Source organism: Copadichromis virginalis, linkage group LG14, assembly GCF_057382275.1.
Source record: "Copadichromis virginalis isolate Kocher_CV1m ecotype Utaka linkage group LG14, C_Virginalis_male_GT1.1, whole genome shotgun sequence".
NCBI classification, from domain to species: domain Eukaryota; kingdom Metazoa; phylum Chordata; class Actinopteri; order Cichliformes; family Cichlidae; genus Copadichromis; species Copadichromis virginalis.
The window spans coordinates 8,654,587-8,674,869 of NC_140631.1; the positions used below are offsets into that span (position 1 = coordinate 8,654,587).

A 20,283-nucleotide genomic window follows, 5' to 3' on the forward strand; every position below is an offset into this window, starting at 1 on the left:
ACTGCTGTTTTTCTAATGAGAATCATAATTTATAAAATTAACATAATTCTGTATTTGATAAAATGGTGACTGACAGGAAAGCCTTTAAAGAGGTCATAGAGCAAGGAAGCAAAGGGCTGTTTTCACAAACAATTCTCTACAAATGGACCCTTTCGTAAACATGGGAGTCACACTGTGTTGGCCATTAGAAAGGCCACACAAAGTATGGAAGTGGATTTAGACCACTTCCATACTGGCTTCATTTCAGACCAGGAAGTTGCATCCGTTTTTTTTTTTTTTAAATACCGTTTTTGATTAGGAGCCACAGGAAAAGCTGCATTACCACATTTTCCACAAATCTGCTCAATACAACTTGATTTATACAATCCCCATTGAAAGCTCACAGCTTTTTACCATCATCTTGTTTCTGCTTCTCCTTTCAAGGGTCGCCACAGCAGATCATCTGCCTCCATCTTACCCTATGCGTCACACTGACCAGCAACAGGTCCTCTTCCACTACATCCATCCTCCTTTGAGATCTTCCTCTTTTCCTCCTGCCAGGCAGCTCTGTATTCTACATCCTTTGTGCAGTATATCCACTATCCCTCATGCACACATGTCCAAACCACCTCAATCTTACTCGTCGCTCTTTTTACTATTACACTTCCTTTTTTTTGTTGAAGCCCTAACCCTGCTCATACTTTTCAAGTTTATCTTATTAGACATTATAAATTTCCATTCAAGTCACTGTTTTCTCAGCCTGGTTAATAATTCCTCTGACATTTTTTTTTCTGAAGTGGAGTGAATTAAACAGTATGGATGAAACAAACAAAACAATACTTTACAGTCTGTACTCCGCTGTTGACACTGACCAATAATCATCCCATTTGAGCATCAACAGTCTGTGACAAGCAGGCATCCCACTCTGACAATGATGAACATACAATTAGAACGTAGCTGCAGTGACACAGCATCACGCCAGCACAGCCTGTCTCCTCCCTCCCCTTCTCGGTCCTGTCCCCATGTTCCTCTGGTAACATTCTGCCAAAACCCACACATGCCCAGTCTCCAGGCTTTCAAATTTCACAACAGGATGCTCGGCAGTATCCTTATGTTCGGCAAACTGTGAGTAGCTGGCTCCATGTGTTTGTCTGCTGTGAGTTTTATTCATTTCCTCCAAATAAAGCTTGTCTGAAACCACTGCATATCAAATATGAATGTTCACTGATAGAGACAAGACAGACAATAAACACCTGCCTGTATTAGCTATATAGACTGTATGCCATCTATAAGAAACAGCATCCATTTTGGACCCACACTCCCAGATAAGGTCACATGGTTGCAGTCCTTAACATCAGCCTCGTGTTTGCTGCAGTAGACGAAGTGATCATCAAAAGGTTTAAATGTGAACATACCACCAATACCAGCGTTTGACTGCCCCCCACCATATATATATATGTGTGTGTGTGTGTGTGTGTGTGTATGTATGTATACATATGAATGACACAGATACTGCAGAGACATTTACACCAAGCTTGTCAAGACAACGGTCTGTCCAAACTGTGAGACACTTTTGCTTTGACACAGGGGCGTGTCAAGTGTTTACGCGTGCGCCAAACACACGGCAAATTCATCTATTCCCGTGTTATTTACAGTAAACGCATATTCACGCACAATAGAAGCTGCCCTAAACATCTGCAAATACAAACCCGCTGCTGCATGTTATGCAGTTAGCCATGCTGCTAACTTTCCTAGGCCCAACCTCGATCTACCACGTGGTTTCTCCTGCTACTGGCGCGACGCACAGCCCAGCTGCCGGCTTCACGCCAGCCACACCTCAGCCGACAGCACATATGACAACCATCTATTTCACGTACGGCACAAAGCATAGACGTCCAACAACGTGCAGAGGAGGCAGCAATGAAGACAAGCGTGACACAGGTCGGATCTAAGGAGGAGAAATACTAACCCGGTCGAGCTGAGCAGGTGGCTCCTGGTTCAATAGCTGCTATAGCTTTAGCTATATGAGGATAAACTGCGCGGCAGTGATGCCAGTGGTGTCGTGACAGTGATGGATACTGTAACTAACCCGAATGAGTCAGACACCTCAGTTTCACTTTGCAGCCAAACATCTCGCTCAGTTCTGACAACCTACCTACGCTTACACCGGTGCAGTACAGGGGATGCCGAGAGGAAATCCCAGATTCTCGTGTGGCTTATTTCCCACTGCAGTTGACAAGTTAAAAGCACAGTGATCCATCTACTCAACCACTCAGGCTCCAAAACACACTGTCCAATTTCTCTCCATTCCTGGAATTGGAGTTGTAGCATTTGTTTTGTTCATGAAGAAAAAGACTCTTGCTCCATGTATACATCCAGATCTTTAAATCAGCTTTACATGCTTGCCCAACCCGGCACCAATCACCATCACATGGTTTCAGGTATCAAGCTCTCAGTATGCATGTTATAATACATACATTAAATGATTCCAGTGATCTCTTTATGTAAAGCCGGGCAGTCAAAAAGGTGTAAAGGAGTTCTAATACTTTCAGTCGGGAGCTTGGCACTTCGGCAAAACACGCCTTCACCAGCCAAAAGTGGTTTCGCTGCTCACGTATCTTATGTAGGCTACTTTGTAGCTAACCTACAAACGGTTCAATAGCTAGCAGGAGAATTTACGTTTACCGGCGAAACAACAGCACTGTGACACGACAGTCTGTCTATCACTTTTCTTATATGATATAGTACACATAACATAATGTGTGTCCCCGAATCAAACGGGCATGTAAGCAACTTGGCTGTCTATCGAAATGCTAGCTTGCTAGCCGGACAAGCTAAAATGAAGAAAGAACACCCACGTCGCGTTAGCATGGAATGCTAGCGACCAGCTAGCTAGCTAATCCCTAAAAACACAGCAGGAACACCATCCAGCAGAAAGCACTCAACAAAGTCACAAGACACAGCCAAATCACCCCACTAAAATGTGAAAGGTAGGTCTGAACGTCCCACCAGAGTCTCCATAGAACAGAGACGTAACATTTATCTCAGATATTAAACGTTTCAATAAAGAATTTAGCTGAGGATCGTGGCGTTACCTTTCTCTCCTTGAGTCCGCGGAGCCGGACGGACGGAAAGTCTTCCCGGAAGCCGGTACCTAGTAATTCCGGCAAAATCCCATCACGTGAAAGTTTCCCAGTGATCATGTTCTGAACAATAATGCAAAATCTTTAGTCACCAGTGTTTTCTCTACTCTTCTTGTGAGTAACAGGCATCCATTGGCTTTTTCAGTGACTATAGTAGGCTGACGTTCTGACTTGGTTCAAACTATTATCATGGCTACTCTTTTATTATCACATAGCAATAAGAAAGGCATTTAAATGGAATAAATACTATAAATAATAATCTGCTTGAACTGGTGTTGGCCAGAGGGGCCGATGGCGCGATATGGCAGCCTCGCTTCTGTCAGTCTGCCCCAGGGCAGCTGTGGCTACAACTGTAGCTTGCCTCCACCAGTGTGTGAGAGTGAATGAATAGTGGAATTGTACAGCGCTTTGAGGTTCTTGAAAAGCGCTATATAAATGCAATCCATTATTATTATTATTATTATTATTATTATTGAATAGGTTTAGCAAGAGAAATAAAACATTTTGCTTCTTAATGAAAGAAAAAGAAAAAAAACACAGTCACAGCATTTTCACAAACTGGTCGACGTTTTTATTACTGATTCAACCTTGTACAGTACTGTAACAAAAACCAAAAAGAAAATCGTGATGCTGAATACACACTTTTAAATGCTTTTATTAAAATGAATTTAACAGTTGGCGGGGGAAACACATGTGATGAGGATTTTGCAGGATTTTAGTCATTCATTTGCTGATGTTGAACAGGTCCCACTTTATAAACTGGCCTCAGGTCAGTCAAACAGCTGGTTCAGTACATGTGGGAGAGATGGATCAAAATTGGAGCAATGAGGAAACCATCTTTATGTAGAGAGGATGAGGTCCCAGTATGCCCTCCCTGTGTCATACCAGTCCAATTAACCAGACCCTATCCATCCATTTTTAATGATTGCTAGAGCTGGGCTGCAGACGACAGATGAAGAAAGCCAGGCCTGTCTAGCCCTTTTCCAGCCATGCAATGAACAACTAATTATAACAACTGCCAAGAGCCATGGAGGGCTACCCTTAGAAACACGAGAAAAGGCCAGTGAGGACGGGTGCAGTCTAGGTTTCATAGTTAGGGTTCTTGCGGAGGATGACAAAGCCCTCCAGTATGGGCGTGACGGGCAGGTACTCCTCTGTGGCCAGCTCTGCCCTTTCTCCATGAGCCAGCAACACTGGCGTGGTGTGAGTCTGGAAACCTGTGATGGCCTTAGGCTTACCTGCCTGGCCCACAACATCCACAGCCTGTAGACAGGTCAGAGAAAATTGTGTTAAACAACCATGTCCATTTTTTGGCTATTAAATTACATACCATTCTCCACCACGCTTCTATTCTTAAAAAAAAATTTTTCTCTGAAGAAAAGAGCTGTTAAAGTTCTTCTTGCTTTCAGCAACTCTCAGAGAAAAAAAAAGACAGCAGAACCTGTTCAGGAGGGAATTAATTACATGGGTTAGTAGGATAGGTAATCTCATCTTTCTCTGAACACAGTTTGAAACTTTATCTGTGGTGCTTTGTGTTAGGGAGAAAAGACAGAGTCAATAAGCTCTGCAGACTTTAATTGTCTCAAATAAGTTATCCCAGGCTTTACCTGTCCAACTCTAACAGACACAGGCAGCGGTCGGAGTTCCTCATCGAATGTGACCAACATACGTGGCTGCATGGCTGCTACCAGGCCATAGAGAATGTAGTGAGATTTTCCCAGGATTACTGTAATGCACACAAGACACGAGGGGATGTTAGCACAGGAGACTCTCGGTTCAAAAAAAACTTTCAAATTACTGACTAATAATGGATGTGTGCAGCTGAGTGGGAGAAAATTAACTCACTGTTCTTGACGTCGAGGAAGGAGACGAGCACAGTGAGCAGTCCCGCCACGGCAACCTGACTCATCAGCTGCCTGTCGCTATGGTAGGGACAGAGTGTGAGTGTGCCTTTGCCCAGGTGAGTCAGACCCTGCAGAGGCAAACACAGCAAAAAGTCAATAATTACTCTAACACACACACGCAAGGCGTGCACGTACACACAAACACACACTTTTCCAAAAGTTAATTTGAGTCTTGTACAGGGTTCCTTTTGTTTTGCCACACACCTGAGCCAGTCGGACCATGAAGAGATTATTGGGATCTTTGGCGTGATATTGGGCCAGCTGCCGCAGCATGGCTGCCAGTCGGGCATTATTTGTGCCTGAGGAAATGGAAAAAATTAAGAGCTGTTAAACTTGTAAAGGGCATTGACACCGGTGGCACTCTCAGTTGAGGAGGCATTGAAAATGCCAACTAAGTAACATATACCTTCAAGCATTCTGTGAAAATTTTAGTGAGAAACTTTAGTCCAGTTAGTTTTTCGGATAGCTGGCACATTAGCGTCTTAACCAATTAGCATGGTTCTGCAGTACTGAGCAAGATAATGAACCATTCTATGCAAGCTGGGACATCTTTAACTGCTACATGACGATGTAGCAGTGTAGTTAAAGATTGAGCCACACGTTTTAGCTGGATTTACAATACAAGTTTGTTATGAATAATATGGTGAAAGGCTTGAAAAGAAAATATTTGATATCCCATGAATTGAATGCATGAATTCAACTGCACTCAATTTTAACTGCTTTCTGTATTTTTGTTCATTTTGGACCAGTTTATTATTCTACTTATAACTGAATTGACTAGGAAATTAGCTACTAGGAAAATCCCTTGGACACAGCAGCATTGTTTACAAATAGCCAGCACAGGAAGAGATCCTAGTTCTAAATTGATCTATGATCTCAGTAAACATTTCAAAACTGGGTTTTTGGTGACTAATTTGACAGTCAGTAATTTCAAGTCTTACTTAATGCAAAAAGATGCTTATTTTGTAAAAGGAGTCTCATTGTAAAATGAAAATAAAATGCACAACAAAGCAGGCTGAGGGCAAGGCAGTTTTCTGTAATTTCTTTAAGTAGTCCTCAGGAAATGTTCTCCAGGCTTCTTTAAGGCTCTGGGGAGGCCAGTCCATGACTAACAGTGTGTTTTTCTATCCAGATATGCCGCTACTGCATCAGCAGTGTGATTTGCATCATTGTCATGCTGAAAATGTATGCTGTTTCCAATCAAATGCTTTGTAGTCGGTATTGCATGGTGGATAAAAACCTGACAGTACTTTTCAGTGTTCATAATTACATCAATTTTGACAATATCTCCATCAGCACTGGCTGAAATGAAGCAACCATGACAGAGCCTCCACTGTGTTTCATAGGTGGTTGTGGATATTCACAGCTGTACCTCTCTCCTGCCCTCTTCTGTACACATTAACAATTTGAACCAAAACCTTCAAATTTAGATTCATCCCTCGATCAGACCTGTTGCCACTTTTAAGTCCAGGTCTTGTGTTATTTGGCATATCTCAGCCTTTTCTCCTTGTTCTCTTCCCTTAAGAAAGGCTTTTTGATAGCTACTCTTCCACTGAGATCATTTCTAATGACACAGATGACGTAGTAAGTGGAGGTGCCAGATGTATCTCTCAGCTCCTCTATCAATTCTTTGCTGATTTTTTCCCCTTATTTGTTAAGGACATGATTTTCAGATACTATTCATTTGCCGTAGATAGAACAAAAAATAGCAGGCTTTTAAACTATCTTTCACTTGTCCAGTTTCCAGAAATTATTTAAGGATGATAATATTTAGGATCAGATTTAGGATTGGTGTTATTAAAATAACATTCCTCTGAAAATGGTCAGGTACAAGGCCTGAACAGAAAATGAGTGAAAAAGCAGCCAATGGCCAAAGAAAACTCTTCAGAAAGCTGGAGAACTATTGCTCAAGATCATTTAAAAATATTACAAGTTTCTTTGGAAGCGAAATATCAAGAAATGAGGGGCGGCTCAATAGTTTAGCACAGTACTGTATAATGGCAACCATTGTTAGTTTTCATGATTTCATATTGTTCCTAAACTTACCACTGCCCACCATGCCCATGGCAAAGATGGAGTTGTGGGAGACCTCGGGGTCAGCATCATGGGAAAACTTGCTGAGGGTGTCCAAGATGTTCAGACGCGGGTTAGACACAGAAATGAGCGCAAGGGCCAGGGGCACCGCTCGCCTCAGGGTGGGCTCACCGTAACGCAGCTGATAAAATGCAAAGAAAGAAAATGAAAGTTCATGACAGCATAAATCAGGAATATACAGGAACAAAAACTGTGTTTCTAAATATATGAATTGCCTACTTAGGCTGTTGCACCCTTGTATACAAATGACAGAAAGGAACTCTTTAAGAATAAGAACAAGAATCAGGATAAAAGGAGGAGTGATGTGAGTGAGAAGAATCAAATGCAGAACAGAAGTCAGTGCAGACTTCATTTTTGAGAAAACATGAATTTTTCTCACAGAGATGGTGAGATAAGGTAACAAAGCATTCAGCAATGAAACTGAAAAGATTCACTGCCAGTAAAGTAGTGTAACTGACCAGGTGTCCAAATGTTCGTAGTGCCATCTCTGAGCCAATCTCCTCTCCCATGGCAATAAGGGCAATACCAAGAACAGCCACACCCTGACGGAGTAAACAAAGTATTCAAGGTTTTATTCCCCTTCCACCCATCTAGGAAAACAGATAAATAAAAAGAACTGATGTATGATTATAAGGACTACAAGTCTGTCCTTACTTGGTGGGAGCCCATGTCAGCAGCAGTCTCCTTCTTGTCTTTGTCCTTCTTGTCCTTCTTATCTTTGTCCTCCTCTTTTTCCTTCTCCTTGGCTTCATAATGCTCACTGCAGATGTGGAGAAGCTGTTGCACCTTTAGCACATTACCAGATCCTGGACAGAAGAGGAGGAAATTATAGCAGTGAAATATAACTAACACAGTACATAGGTCTGCAGTAGGTGTGTGGTAAGCCTAAAAGACTAACCTGCATATGCACAAATATCCACTAGCGTATTGGCAAAACTGCGGAAAGGTTCAGGGACAACCTGCAGAGCTGCCAGAGTCGTCTCAATTGCCTCTCCTTTCCCTAAAGCCAATGAAATGACAGCAGTTAGAGCAGCTGACCAGGAGGAAAGAAATTATCCACTACAATAAGAAGATTTTATTCAGCACAAAATGATTCAGAAAAAGTTGTCAAACTTTGAGAAATTGTGCATTTTATTTTCCTGTGTTCTCCGCAAATGCATACCCAGGTGGTTGAGTCCCAAGCCCAAAGGCAGCCAGCGAGCATATGTGTCCTTCAACTCCTGTTCGTTCTTCTCCATGATGGTCTGGACAATGGTGGAGGTCACATCACCATTACAAGTTCCTACTGCGATCATACCACATGCCAGCGCCGTCACACCAACCACCTGAGGATTTAAGACACACAGAAATGATACTAATCTGATCCTCCTTAAGAATAGGGAGCTATATAGAAAATGTGAAGACATACCTCCATGCTGGATTTAGAGTCTCCCATGACAGGGAGAAGGAGAGACAGGACATCTTCTCTGTTGGAGCCAGCATAAGCAAGACCCAGTCTGAAAAAAAGAAGAAAAGGAGCAGGACATAATGTGATTACTTAACATTCAAAGAATATAAGACAAGATATCTCTATGGATGGTTTCTACAAGCATTCTCCTCACCCAAAGATGGCTCCTATCCTCATGATGTTACTATTGTGGAGGACGTAGTCAGACAGCAGGGCAAGAGCTGGATCACACTCATTCCTTACACCTGAGTTTACAATGCCACAGGCCAGAAGGGCACCAGACTGCACAGACAAGGATGATGCATGAGGAAAAAAACAAACAAAAAACCCCCAAAAAGTTTCACTTTATACCTCTCCCAATTCACAATAAGCCTGAGGATCACTTATGTTGTTCACAGAGTTAATTGTTAAAACCAAGTCAGTGAAGAGTGAGTTCTTTATATAACTGCCTTGCTATAAAAACAGTGCTACAGATGCATTACAAATGTCAAAACAGGACACTGATCTGTATATAAGGAAAAGTTTGACGTGTCCTCTCAAATATATCCAAACTATACCTTGATGTAGTCTTCAGAAGAGTAGAGGTATTTGTCAATCTGCGTCAGACCACCATCTACATCCCACAGCAGGATCATACCCAAGGAAGCTGCAGCGCTCAACATGCCTGAAGACAGCGGCAAATAAAATGTGCTGAAGACTGCCAGAAATGCTCACAGATATATGATTGTGAGATTGAAAAGTACCCAGTATAGCCACAGAAGCCCTCCACCTTTATATGCTGTGTGTGCTACGTGTGTTTTCTCATACCGTGGTCCTTGTTCTTGTACAGCCACTTGTTGCCATCATCTGTGAGGAGTTTATCTTGTCCAAAGGCTGCATTCACAAAGCCGTTCACAAAAGAAGAAGCCAAGTTCATCCGGGCCGAGTCCACTTGGGAGCCACTGCCTCCAAACCCTGCCACATACAGCACAAAGGTGATGGAGCGTGGGTACATTTAGCTCAACTTAACAGTAAATCACAAAACACAGATCGTATCAAACTACCTCATTTTGTCTTTAATGATGTGAATGGATTTAAAGAACCAAACACCGGCCTCTTAAAGTGAGCCAAGAGTGACAGATAGAGAGAGATATAGAGATACAAAGAGAGCAACAGAGAGAGAGAGAAGCACTTTTGCATTCAAAAAGAAGAGGATCCAGCTTTCTGTCTGGTCCACTTCAGCTCTGATGGAGATTTTTGTGAAGTAGTCACTCTTGTGAGTCATCCAGTGACGTCACTCCCATGATTGGAGTTTTTTCGGCTCAACTCAGCTTGGAACCCAAGGTGAAGAGCTACTAAAAAAAAAAAAAAAAAAAAAAAAAAAAAAAAAAGGTACCTGGTACTAGATACCACCACCCAGTGGAAAACCCTAAAAACTGAGTCGAATTAAGTCAAGTCAAGCTGAGTTGAGTTGCCAACTCAGTATTAGGGGAAAAGGGGTTTAAAATTTAATCATGTCTTGTACGCCAAAAAGCCAAGGGCTGGTCCTGTTACTGTACTGTCATCACTCTGCAAGTATAGATCCTTCCACTTAAATTCTGAAGTTCATCACTGAAGGGTCATATAGTTTTTATGTCAGAAGATTTGTTACTAGAGCAGGGCGATATGACCAAAAATATTTATCACGATATACATTTGAAAATTTGCGATAACGATATAACTGACGATATAATTGACACTAGACAAAATACTTTACAACTCCACAACTTTATTAGTGCAAAAAAACCAAACAAACATCTATGTATTTTCACTTAAACAAGCAGCTGTTTTTTATGTACAATAAAGTTATATAAAAATTCAAGAGTGCAAATGCAAATTCCTTGCTGACAGTTTAACCAAAAGGCATTTCCAGTGGAAATTGGCCGACATATCCTCAGCATAACCATGTATAATATCCACAAAACTTAAAAAGAGGTTATACACACACACACAATACGGTAATATTATGTTGAAGCACAGTACGTATCACTCCGCGAGGCTCCTCCCTACGATAGCCGTAATGCTCTGACAATCCATCAAGCGGTGCGGGTTCGTAGCTTAGCAAAGTCATACTAAAGCATTTGACAGATTTTCCAGCGCCGTGTACGACATAAAATCATTTCAAGGTCAGTAAACACAACCAGAATTCATACATAAGGCACACGGGATTATAAGGGGCACTGTCAGCTTTCAGAAAAATCAAAGGATTGATTTTAAGTGTGCCGTATTTTCCAAAAAACAAGGTAATAACGGCGGCCCGCTAGCATGCTCTACCAAAAATAGTGCTTTGATGTGCATCTGATAGACGAAAGCTAAACCAGTTCCACACCACTGAAGTTGCAGCATTTTTACAAACCAATTCTGGTTCATGCGTTTCATTCAACAATCCGCTTTCGTCCTTCTCATTCTCTGTCGCCGCCATGCTTTTTCCGCCATGTGCGTATGAAAACAAAGGCACTGCGCATGCGCGTTTTACCCATATTCTATCGCGATATTTCATTTTCTTATTGTTGCCCAACATTATACCGGTATTACCATGAACGGTATGATATGGCCCAGCCCTATTTGTTATCTTCTTATTTTTCATTCTTTTTAAAGAATGAAAATGAGTATATCAGTCTTCAAATTGATATGCCACCTAACAGAATAGAAACAGTAAACCTTTTCACATGTACTCACTGTTGTTTTCCAGGTGTGTTTTGTAGATGTCATCTGGTACTTTGGGCTCCATGATATCCAACTGGGGAAGACAAGACAAGTTTGTTATTAATAAAAGTAAAAAGGACTGAGTCATTAGAGAGTGAAGCTGTGCTTAGGGTATAATCCTCCATCTCCCTTTATGAATCATAGACCATTATTCATAAAGTGCCAGTGATGAGAGTCATTTTAGGCTTTTCATTCAGTGCTTTCACCATCTATTTGTCACCTACTCCAGAGGAAATTTATTCTGCCTCTTATCCTCTTTTTACAATTTTGGCATTACATTTATCTACAGTTCATCTCAATTAAATCTTCAGCAACAACCTTTCTACAAAAAACCTTGTGTTTCCTGTTTGTATAACTGATTCCACATAGTATAGACAAACAGTTTTAATGTGGAGGGTGGTACATTGGGGCCTTTCTGGGTACCTGAATTTTGATATCAAAAACTGGGCACAAAAAGGTTTGGATACTGGAAGTTTAGATGTTGCTGACCATAGGGCTGGGCGATATGACCCAAAATTCATATCTCGATATTTTTTACCTAGATGGCGATATAAGATATATATCTCGATTATTTTTTTTTAAAGCCATAAAGTAAGAACAAAAAGAGAGTTCTTAGTCAAAGCTGTGTCCCAGATGTCACACAGGCACTTTTATTAACATAGAGCATAGATGTACATAAAATTTACTCAAAAATAAATTATGAGCATTTATTAAATAATAATGCTCCATAAATAAAAGAAAACAATGTTGTTTTTGTGCATAACAAAAAGCTCACAATTGTGCAGTCAAAATGTAAACTAAAAGACGCTGAGCACAATAACAAAGACAGATTTCACAGCTGCTCTGTTCCCAACTTCTACTCTGTGACTGACAGCATTGAGTTTGAAATCCTCTTCGTAACCACGTCTCTTAACAGGTGCCATTTATGGTCCTTATACACAGTAGGGTAATATTACGTTGAAGCACAGTACGTATCACTCCGCGAGGCTCCTCGGTAGCCGTAATGCTCTGACAGTCCATCAAGCGGTGCAGCTCCGTAGCTTACCAAAGTCGTACTAAAACATTTTTTGACAGATTGCTGAGCGCTGTGTACCACATAAAATCGGTTCGCAGCCATCAAGCACAACCAGAATTCATACATAAGGCGCGCTGTCAACTTTTGAGAAAATGAAAGGATTTTAGGCTGTGCAGCGCCTCTGGGCTGCATGGCGTTAGCGTGGTTAGCTCGTTAGCGTGGTTAGCTAGCTAACACGTTGACGGCGTCCAGCCCCACGCACGGGTCGATGCGCAGTAACTCATTAACGGAGATTTGCCGTGTCCGTCTTGTCGCTTCCTGCAGGTGAAGCGATGGGGGAGGAGGGGGAGTTGTATTCAGTGAAGGAGGGGCGAGGCCGAGTAACGTTGCGTAAAGACAAAAGTGGACGAAAGAGAGGCAAACTTGCGGCTCCACAAGTATAGCTTTAACGTAACATAGACTATATCGATATAAAAGATATTGTCACATCTTATATCTCGTATAAAAATATATCGATATTTTTTTAAAACTCGATATATCGCCCAGCTCTAGCTGACCATATCATCACATTACATACCGTTGTTTCTAAACCTTTGAAAAACATTTCCTCAAAGTTGTTATTAATAACTGAAGTGTTGTGCAACGCAGGCGACAAGTTGTTACATGATAGGATGGATCTAAATAAGCTGTCATGATGTGAAAACTGGGCAATCAAAACACTCAATGTTTGACTTGTAAATTGCAGCTTTTTGTTGCCATTTAAGTTTTATTTGTACAGTTTGATCAGAAGTTACCGTCACTCATAATAAGGATGAACGTCACTCATAATTTTGAACTTTGCGTCAAACTGTTTCTCCAGGGTTGAATGACAGCATGCATGTTTATTGATTTAAAGAAAAATTACTGGCTTCACAAGGTGAATTTATTTTTTGGGGTGATTTTTTTTTTTTATTCATTCATTCATCGAATTTTTATGACAGTTTCATTCTAATGGAGAGAGACTGAATATGAACAAAAAAAAATCCAGCAAAAACACATTACATTGAAGTTACAAATTGATCTGCATGTCTGAGTGATATAGGCATTTCATCCTCTCCATCCAACCAGAATTCTGGGTCTCACAGATCAGCTGTGTTTCTATGTGGTACACAGATTACAGTCAATCTATCTTTTATTGCTACAAAGCACACTTGAGCACAGAATCTATTTCTTTCATTCCAGCCTCTCCACCACCATTGGCAAGAACAAAAAGCTGTCAAAGGATGTCAGGAACAAGATTGTAGACATGCAACAGGCTGGAATGGACTACTAGACCATCAGCAACAAGTTTGGTAAGAAGGTGACAACTGTTTGAGCGATTATTCAGGTATGGAAAAAAAAAAAAGACTGTCAATCACCATCAGTCTGGAGCTCCACGTAAGATCTTGCCTCATGGGTGAGTTTTACCAGAAGAAAGGTGGTGGATCAGCCCAAAACTACACAAGCTCACTAACAAGCTCGTCAAGAAAACAAGAAACTTGAAGAGGAGTGGGCCAAATTCCCTCCTGAGATATGTGCAAACCTGGAGACCAACTACAAGAAATTGCCACTGTAAATGCCAACAGGTCATGTCTTGCTTGGGGATCAAATACTTATTTCACTTAATGGCATTTTTGCTGTCGCTCTCCTTTAAAATGAAAGTACCATAACTATACTAGATTGTTCATTTCTTTCTACCTGAGCAAGCTTACAAATTCACCAGGTGATCAAAAAATTATTTTCCCCACAGTTTCCAAACATCTGACCACAGCTGTATATGCAACCTTATGAGCCAGAGTGTATCCCAGCTGTTTTAGGACTAACACATAAAGACAGACAACCATTCGCACTCACATTCACACCTAGGGCAATTCAGAGTTAACCCCACTATAAATAAAGCTGGAGTACCCAGGGAGTACGCAAACACGGGGAGAGCATTCAAACTCCACACAGAAAGACCCTGGCCTGATGGTGGAATTGAACTCAGGCTCTTCTTCCTGTGAGGCAACAGTGCTAACCACCATGCCACCCCTTATTGAACAATTCTCAATATATTTCTTAAACCTTAAAATACATTTCTTTATAACCTCCTGTCCTACCTCTCTAGCCAGGGCCAAGAAGTTGCTGTTGAGCTGCACATTTGACATGATCTCAGTCAGGTCTTCATAGTCCTCTACATCCTCATTAAGCTCCAGGAACATGCCATGACGACCCAACATGAATGCCATCTGTTTCTGGATGACTCTGGATAAAACAATAAAATTACAAGGAGTTTGTGTTTAATGCACGTTATCCACTAATATCTGACTAAATTACTTTGATATACCTTTATAGAGTTAAATATATATGCACACTCAGAAATTGTGTCAGTAAGTTTTGCACCTGTGAGAACCAACATGATCATGTTGGGTCTTTAAAGTTAAAGGCAGAACTTTAAAGTTCTTACATGTCTTTGCAGGATGTGAAGATGTTTTCGACAAGCTCCACATCATTGAGCATCAGGGCCAGGCGCAGGGCTTCTGGATAACAGTTGAACTTCCTGAAGATGTTCAAGGCACATCTCAGCAGTGCCGAGTTCTCTGGCTCAGGAACGTAACTCACACAGCTGAAGAAGTGAAGCACAAAGTTAAGAGATGCTCATATTCCAGTGAAAAATCACTAATTCATATTTATACTATACAACATGCTAAACTAAACAAGGTTTGTGTAGAATAGCTCAAACACACCTGGTGAGGTAGAGGCAGACTTTGCCGTATGCGTTTTCATCAATATAGTCCTCCAGCATGTCCAGCCTCTCAATCTCCATCAGCAGGTCACATGCCTCGTGCTCAGCATTGTGGGCCATGTTGTAGGGCACAATCTCCTTCACTAGTTTCAAAAGCGTTTCCTGCTGGGTCTTATCATTCTCCTCTACCTCCTGCCACTCTTTAGCCACCTCACCCGCAAGGTGTCTGAAAGACAGACAGAATAGTGACTCCAAACAGACTCACCAAAAAATGAGGCAAAGGAAAATAAAAATGTTTTCCACTTATTCATCAGAAGGAAAAACACAATATCTGTCAAGCTTTTGTATGAATTCCTTTCAGTATCAAATCAGACTTTTGGTGCAGACACCAAACTTAAAATGCAACTAATTAGACCTCAACCACTAATCCAAAGAAATCAGTAACTAATAATTTGGGAAGTGGTTAGTACTGACTTTTGCACTTTTCAAAAAGTTCCAAATAAGTGACAAGTTTCAGTTTCATTAGCAATCAGATGGTTACATGGAACATTCTCAATTACTAGAAAGTGAGACAGTGAAAAAGTGGAGCTACAGAGCTGCTGCAAATTCTACTGTTAAAAAATGTCAATGTTGAACAGTAAAAGCACATTATTGTGAAAGATATGTGGAGCTGTGGCTGCTCATCTCTGACTGACACATAGTGGACAGCAAAGAGGCAGTACTATGCTGAAGAACACCAGGGTGAACTGAAAGTATATTTCTAGAGCTGACAGCAGCTGTTCCTCTCACTGTAAGCAAACCAAAAAACCTTAGTGAACAGAGAGCCAATTAAGAGTCCTTTATGAAAACTTCAACATGTCTAAACATGTAAACCTGAACTCCTCAGTTAGATCATTCCAAAGCGGGGCCCTTTACTCAGCAGAAAACTTGTGGCATTCGCAGCACTCCACTGTAACATGTCTTACCTGACGTATTCATGTCCCCAGGAAGCCAGCTCTTCCTGGGAGCCCACTAGGCGGTACTTCAAACACTCCCTCTCACCGCTCATGGTCATAGCGAGCACTGATACAACATCAGCACAGAAGCGCTGCAACAACAAACATGAACACACACTGTTTAAACCCAATACTAATGTTGGATATTTTTCAAATGACCCACAATGTAATTGAGCACTTTTAACTAACCGTTCCATTTTAATCACACATTCATACAGCATTTCTATTAGGGCTGAACGATATATCGCATTTGCGATAATATCGCGACATGATCAAGTGCAATTTTCTAACCGCAAAGGCTGCGATTATACTCTGGACATGTCCAAATTCATGGGCTGCATCCTCCTGAGGCCGCATTTGTAGACCGATTACGTCACAGCGACGCGCCGAAGGCTGTCCAAATTACTACCATATCCCAGAATTCATAGCGCGGCCCAGCCAAACTCCAGTTTCCAGCAATGGCGGCCGCTACTAAGTTTTAAAATTACTCATACTAATCTTTCTGGGTCACAAAATAAACTTTTAACATATTTTCAGGCGAGAAAGTAGTTGTGTAAACATCAAATATCTGCTCGGTTTATCAAGATATCCCATATTTGCAAAAGTGCTTCGACGTTTTCAGAGGCGTCTGCTACCCACCAGCTCGACAGCTAGCCGGGAGCTCGAGGGTTACTGATGCGGCCGAGAACGGCACAACTCCCGGCACATCATTTTCAGATCACCGCGGAGTTTCGCTGCTCAGGTTAAACGTAATATATAAGTCACTTAGACAACCTAAAAATGTTATTGTTGGGCTTTTTTCAGTGTTTTGTTTGTTCGTGAGTAAATCGGTTTGGCTGAGATTAAAGTTATTAGATTAGATAAAATAAAACTTTATTAATCCCCCGGGTGGGTTCCTCCTTGGTTTTCACACAGCTGACTAAACGTCAAACAGAAAACTTATTAAACAGAAGTATGAGACAGTCGAGAATTTACGCCAGTGTCTGGTTATATTTTAGATAGCAAGAAGCAGACGGCCGAGTTTATTAAACTCCACCGAGACAGCGGTGACGCTAATCAGAACTAGCCTTCTGATTAGCTAATCAGAAGGCTAGACCGTCCAATTTCACGCCTTTAAACTTTAAAGGCGTGTTTGTGTGTGTGTTTATACAATTGCTATTATGTTTGCACTTTATGTGTAATGTTACTGACTGCAAAGATCAGTAAGATGTGTGTATTTTTTATTTATTAGTTTTATTTATTTAATATTATTTTTTAATTGAATGACTGTCTAGTAGTTCACAGATGTCGAAAAACTGAGTGTGGTAAAGCCACTGATTTTGTTTATTTGTTTATTTCTGCAATCTGCACATTGTACTGACTTTCATTTTAATGTTTACACCAGGGTTCCTTGTCAGCACTTTATGCTCAGATGTTTGTAAGCTAAAAATAAACTATTGTGTATGTTCAAATATACTGTTGTGATTGAAGAAGTTAAATAAAAATGTCAGTCATCAATTCATGCATCACCTCATGTCATCATAACAGAGGTCTGTCTTCCAGGAAAGAACAGTTTAAAATTAATGTAATATAGTATTGGCCATACTATATGATGTATTGCTTGTCTTTGTTTAATAATACAGAAGACAAAGACCTTAAAAAATAATCGCATATCGCATCGCAATCGCAATATTGGGGCAAAAAATCGCAATTAGATTATTTTCCATAATCGTTCAGCCCTAATTTCTATACACTTCCAAGTACTTTGTCTACCTCACATTCATGGCCAAATAACCCGTCATGCATGTCTTTGAACTGTGGGAGGAAGCTGGACAACACGGAGGAAACCCACACAGGTACAGTGAGAACAAGTAAAGGTCATCCAAAAAGCCCCAGCGGAGGCTGAACTTGTAACCCTCATGCTAACCACTCCACCACCTTTCTTTCTTGGCTCTTGACGGAGGCCGTTGCTTTTTCTCCTTCTCACTCTCTCTCCCTTGTCTTTCCTGCTTGGCTTCTCATGTCTTTTGTATAGTCTTGCCGAGAAGCCGGGGCTTGGGAGAGCCCGATTGTCCTGCGGAGACATTTACTGCCGGATACTCGATGGACGTTGCGTCGTGTGTCTGGTGACACTCTCGATGGAGGACATTGAACGACATCTACCAATTCGGAAGTTCTGTGTGATTGGAGCTGGCTTGGACCTGGCTTATCAAAGAACAAGAACCGGCTACAGCTGTTCAAAATCCCATAAGGCTGGCGGACATGATCGGCAGGGCTGTGAGTACTCAGACTGTGTTTACTGAATGGAATATGGATAAGATCTTGGAGGTGGCACTGCAACGGGAATTGAGAGACCTGGTGACTAGTAACGGACATTAGACCAACTGCAAAATTGGAGGCATCTTAATTGCCCCTTGGGGACTGTCATACATATCATTAAAAATTCTTAATGGTCTCGTGCAATGCGTCAACCTTCTTCCTCTCACATCACATTTATTTTATATATATATATATATATATATATATATATATATATATATATATATATATATATATATAAGGTGGCCAAGAGTCTCACCTTGTTCTCTCCAGGGGCCATGCCCTCATAGATTTCTTTGAGCTTGCCATAGTGTGGGCGCAGGAATTTCAGGGGTTTAGGTACTGAGGTCATGGAGGTGGTTGAGGAACGAATCTGTCTGCGCAGTTCTTCTAATGCAGGACGATACAGTGCTGTGTTTTCCTCCTGCAAATGTGAAAAAAAAACAACAACCCAAAAATATTTTTACTTTGTAGGAATTTGTTTCATACCTCAACACACAAAGAAGTTGGAGAAATGTGAATACTCACACTCAGTCTCTCCACCATCATCTCCAAATCCTCTTGTAATTGCTTGTCTTCTTCTGACTGAAATAATATGAGGACAACATAAGAATGTCATAAATCAAATCCGTAAAAATAAAAAACATGACTCCTTAAGACCTCTCAATACTGCCGATGTTGCATATCAACACAATACATTTGCTTAATAAGTGTCAACTGTTGCCAGTCAGTGAGTATTATATAAACCGCTTGTTTTGGTGCAAGCTCAATCATTCAGTTCGGAAATCCCAAAATGTTGGGATTTCTTCCACTGAATTCAAGATACTTGAATTCAAAGTCCTGTATTCAGATTTCCAAGCAGAACTCAAGATGACATTTCTTTCTGTTAAATCTTAATAAAATCTTATAAATATTCAAGCCCATCAGTGGCGCAGGTATGTATTACTATTTACATACCACCAGGCATTGCTTAAATATGAACAGGAATGTGGTTTTCTACTTTATAATAATGATTATGTGTCTACTGAATTTGTCTAACAATGAATGTATGCCTTTTAAAGCTACTGTAACATATGGTTTACTAATAATACTATACTTTAATTGCGAGTTATATATATTTTTTCAGCATTTTTAATTTGTACACTTTTGTTAAACCCAATAGCATGTAGTATGTACATTATAACTATGAAGAAAGCAAATTTAAGTAGAGTCAAATTCTGTTTGTTTGCACAAACTTATCTAAATAAAGATGCTGAATATTCGGAATAAGAATTCGCCTGTCCACGTTTGCACTGGATTTCACTTAGCTTTCCACTAACTGTAAAATGTAAAGTCAATCTAATTAGTTCTCAGATATGATATTGCAGAATAGATGGGATTTTGCTGCGTGAGTTTCTGTGACTTCACGTTAGCTGCTGTGTCATACAGTACGTCTTCCAGTACTAGCCGAACATGCTAGCAGAGCTACATTAATGCCAGCAAAGACAGCGGACATAACAAGTAGCAAGCTAACGCTAGCATACCGGCTGATGTAGGCTAGGCTAAAATTACCTAACGGAGGTTATTAGCAGCATTTTAAAGGCCCACAACGTACTAATAAGTCAGACTGGTGACATTTCATATGCTTATTAATTGCAGTCCAGTAAATTGAAGCTCGGTAGACTATCTTAAATCCCACTAACTTTTGGCCTGCTCGACCATGTTGTCAAAGCGACAGTGACTAAGGCAAATTAACACGTCTGGCTCGATTACATTTCAATGAATGAGCAAAAGGCCAAAATGTACCAATTCTTGCTCCTCTTTCTTCTCTTTATCCTTCCCCGAGGGTTGCTGGGCCTTCTCCTTGTCCTTGTCCTTCTCATCAGTCTTTTCGAGCTGCTTATTCTCTTTGTTTTTTGCCTCCTCCATGGTGGTGGCTCTGTGAACTGTTGGTTAGCAAAC

General features: G+C 40.9%; 2 protein-coding genes across 6 annotated transcripts in view; both read right to left on the minus strand.

The window, feature by feature from the left end:
• Positions 1 to 3,264, minus strand: part of LOC146693364 (eukaryotic translation initiation factor 4 gamma 1-like) — a 37,694-nt gene extending 34,430 nt beyond the window's left edge. For 4 of the 5 annotated variants that reach the window (XM_085479193.1, XM_085479192.1, XM_085479191.1 and 1 more), the window contains exon 1: positions 3,075 to 3,263. The gene's annotated coding sequence lies outside the window, so the exon portion shown is untranslated. Of the gene's footprint in view, positions 1 to 3,074 lie in introns of all 5 variants that reach the window. The other variant, XM_085479187.1, reaches the window with a different exon arrangement.
• Positions 3,265 to 3,670: 406 nt separating this feature from the next.
• Positions 3,671 to 20,250, minus strand: psmd2 (proteasome 26S subunit ubiquitin receptor, non-ATPase 2). The gene is made up of 21 exons (XM_085479195.1): positions 20,128 to 20,250; positions 18,871 to 18,927; positions 18,602 to 18,766; positions 16,015 to 16,136; positions 15,051 to 15,275; positions 14,771 to 14,929; positions 14,424 to 14,568; positions 11,265 to 11,325; positions 9,375 to 9,521; positions 9,125 to 9,231; positions 8,722 to 8,849; positions 8,529 to 8,616; positions 8,283 to 8,445; positions 8,019 to 8,120; positions 7,775 to 7,926; positions 7,579 to 7,662; positions 7,073 to 7,241; positions 5,231 to 5,325; positions 4,968 to 5,094; positions 4,730 to 4,848; positions 3,671 to 4,385 (listed from the first exon to the last, which is right to left on the minus strand). Exons 1-21 carry the CDS (start codon positions 20,248 to 20,250, stop codon positions 4,203 to 4,205), a joined length of 2,721 nt encoding a protein of 906 aa, XP_085335321.1. The 3' UTR covers positions 3,671 to 4,202.
• Between the last annotated feature and the right edge of the window lie 33 nt (positions 20,251 to 20,283).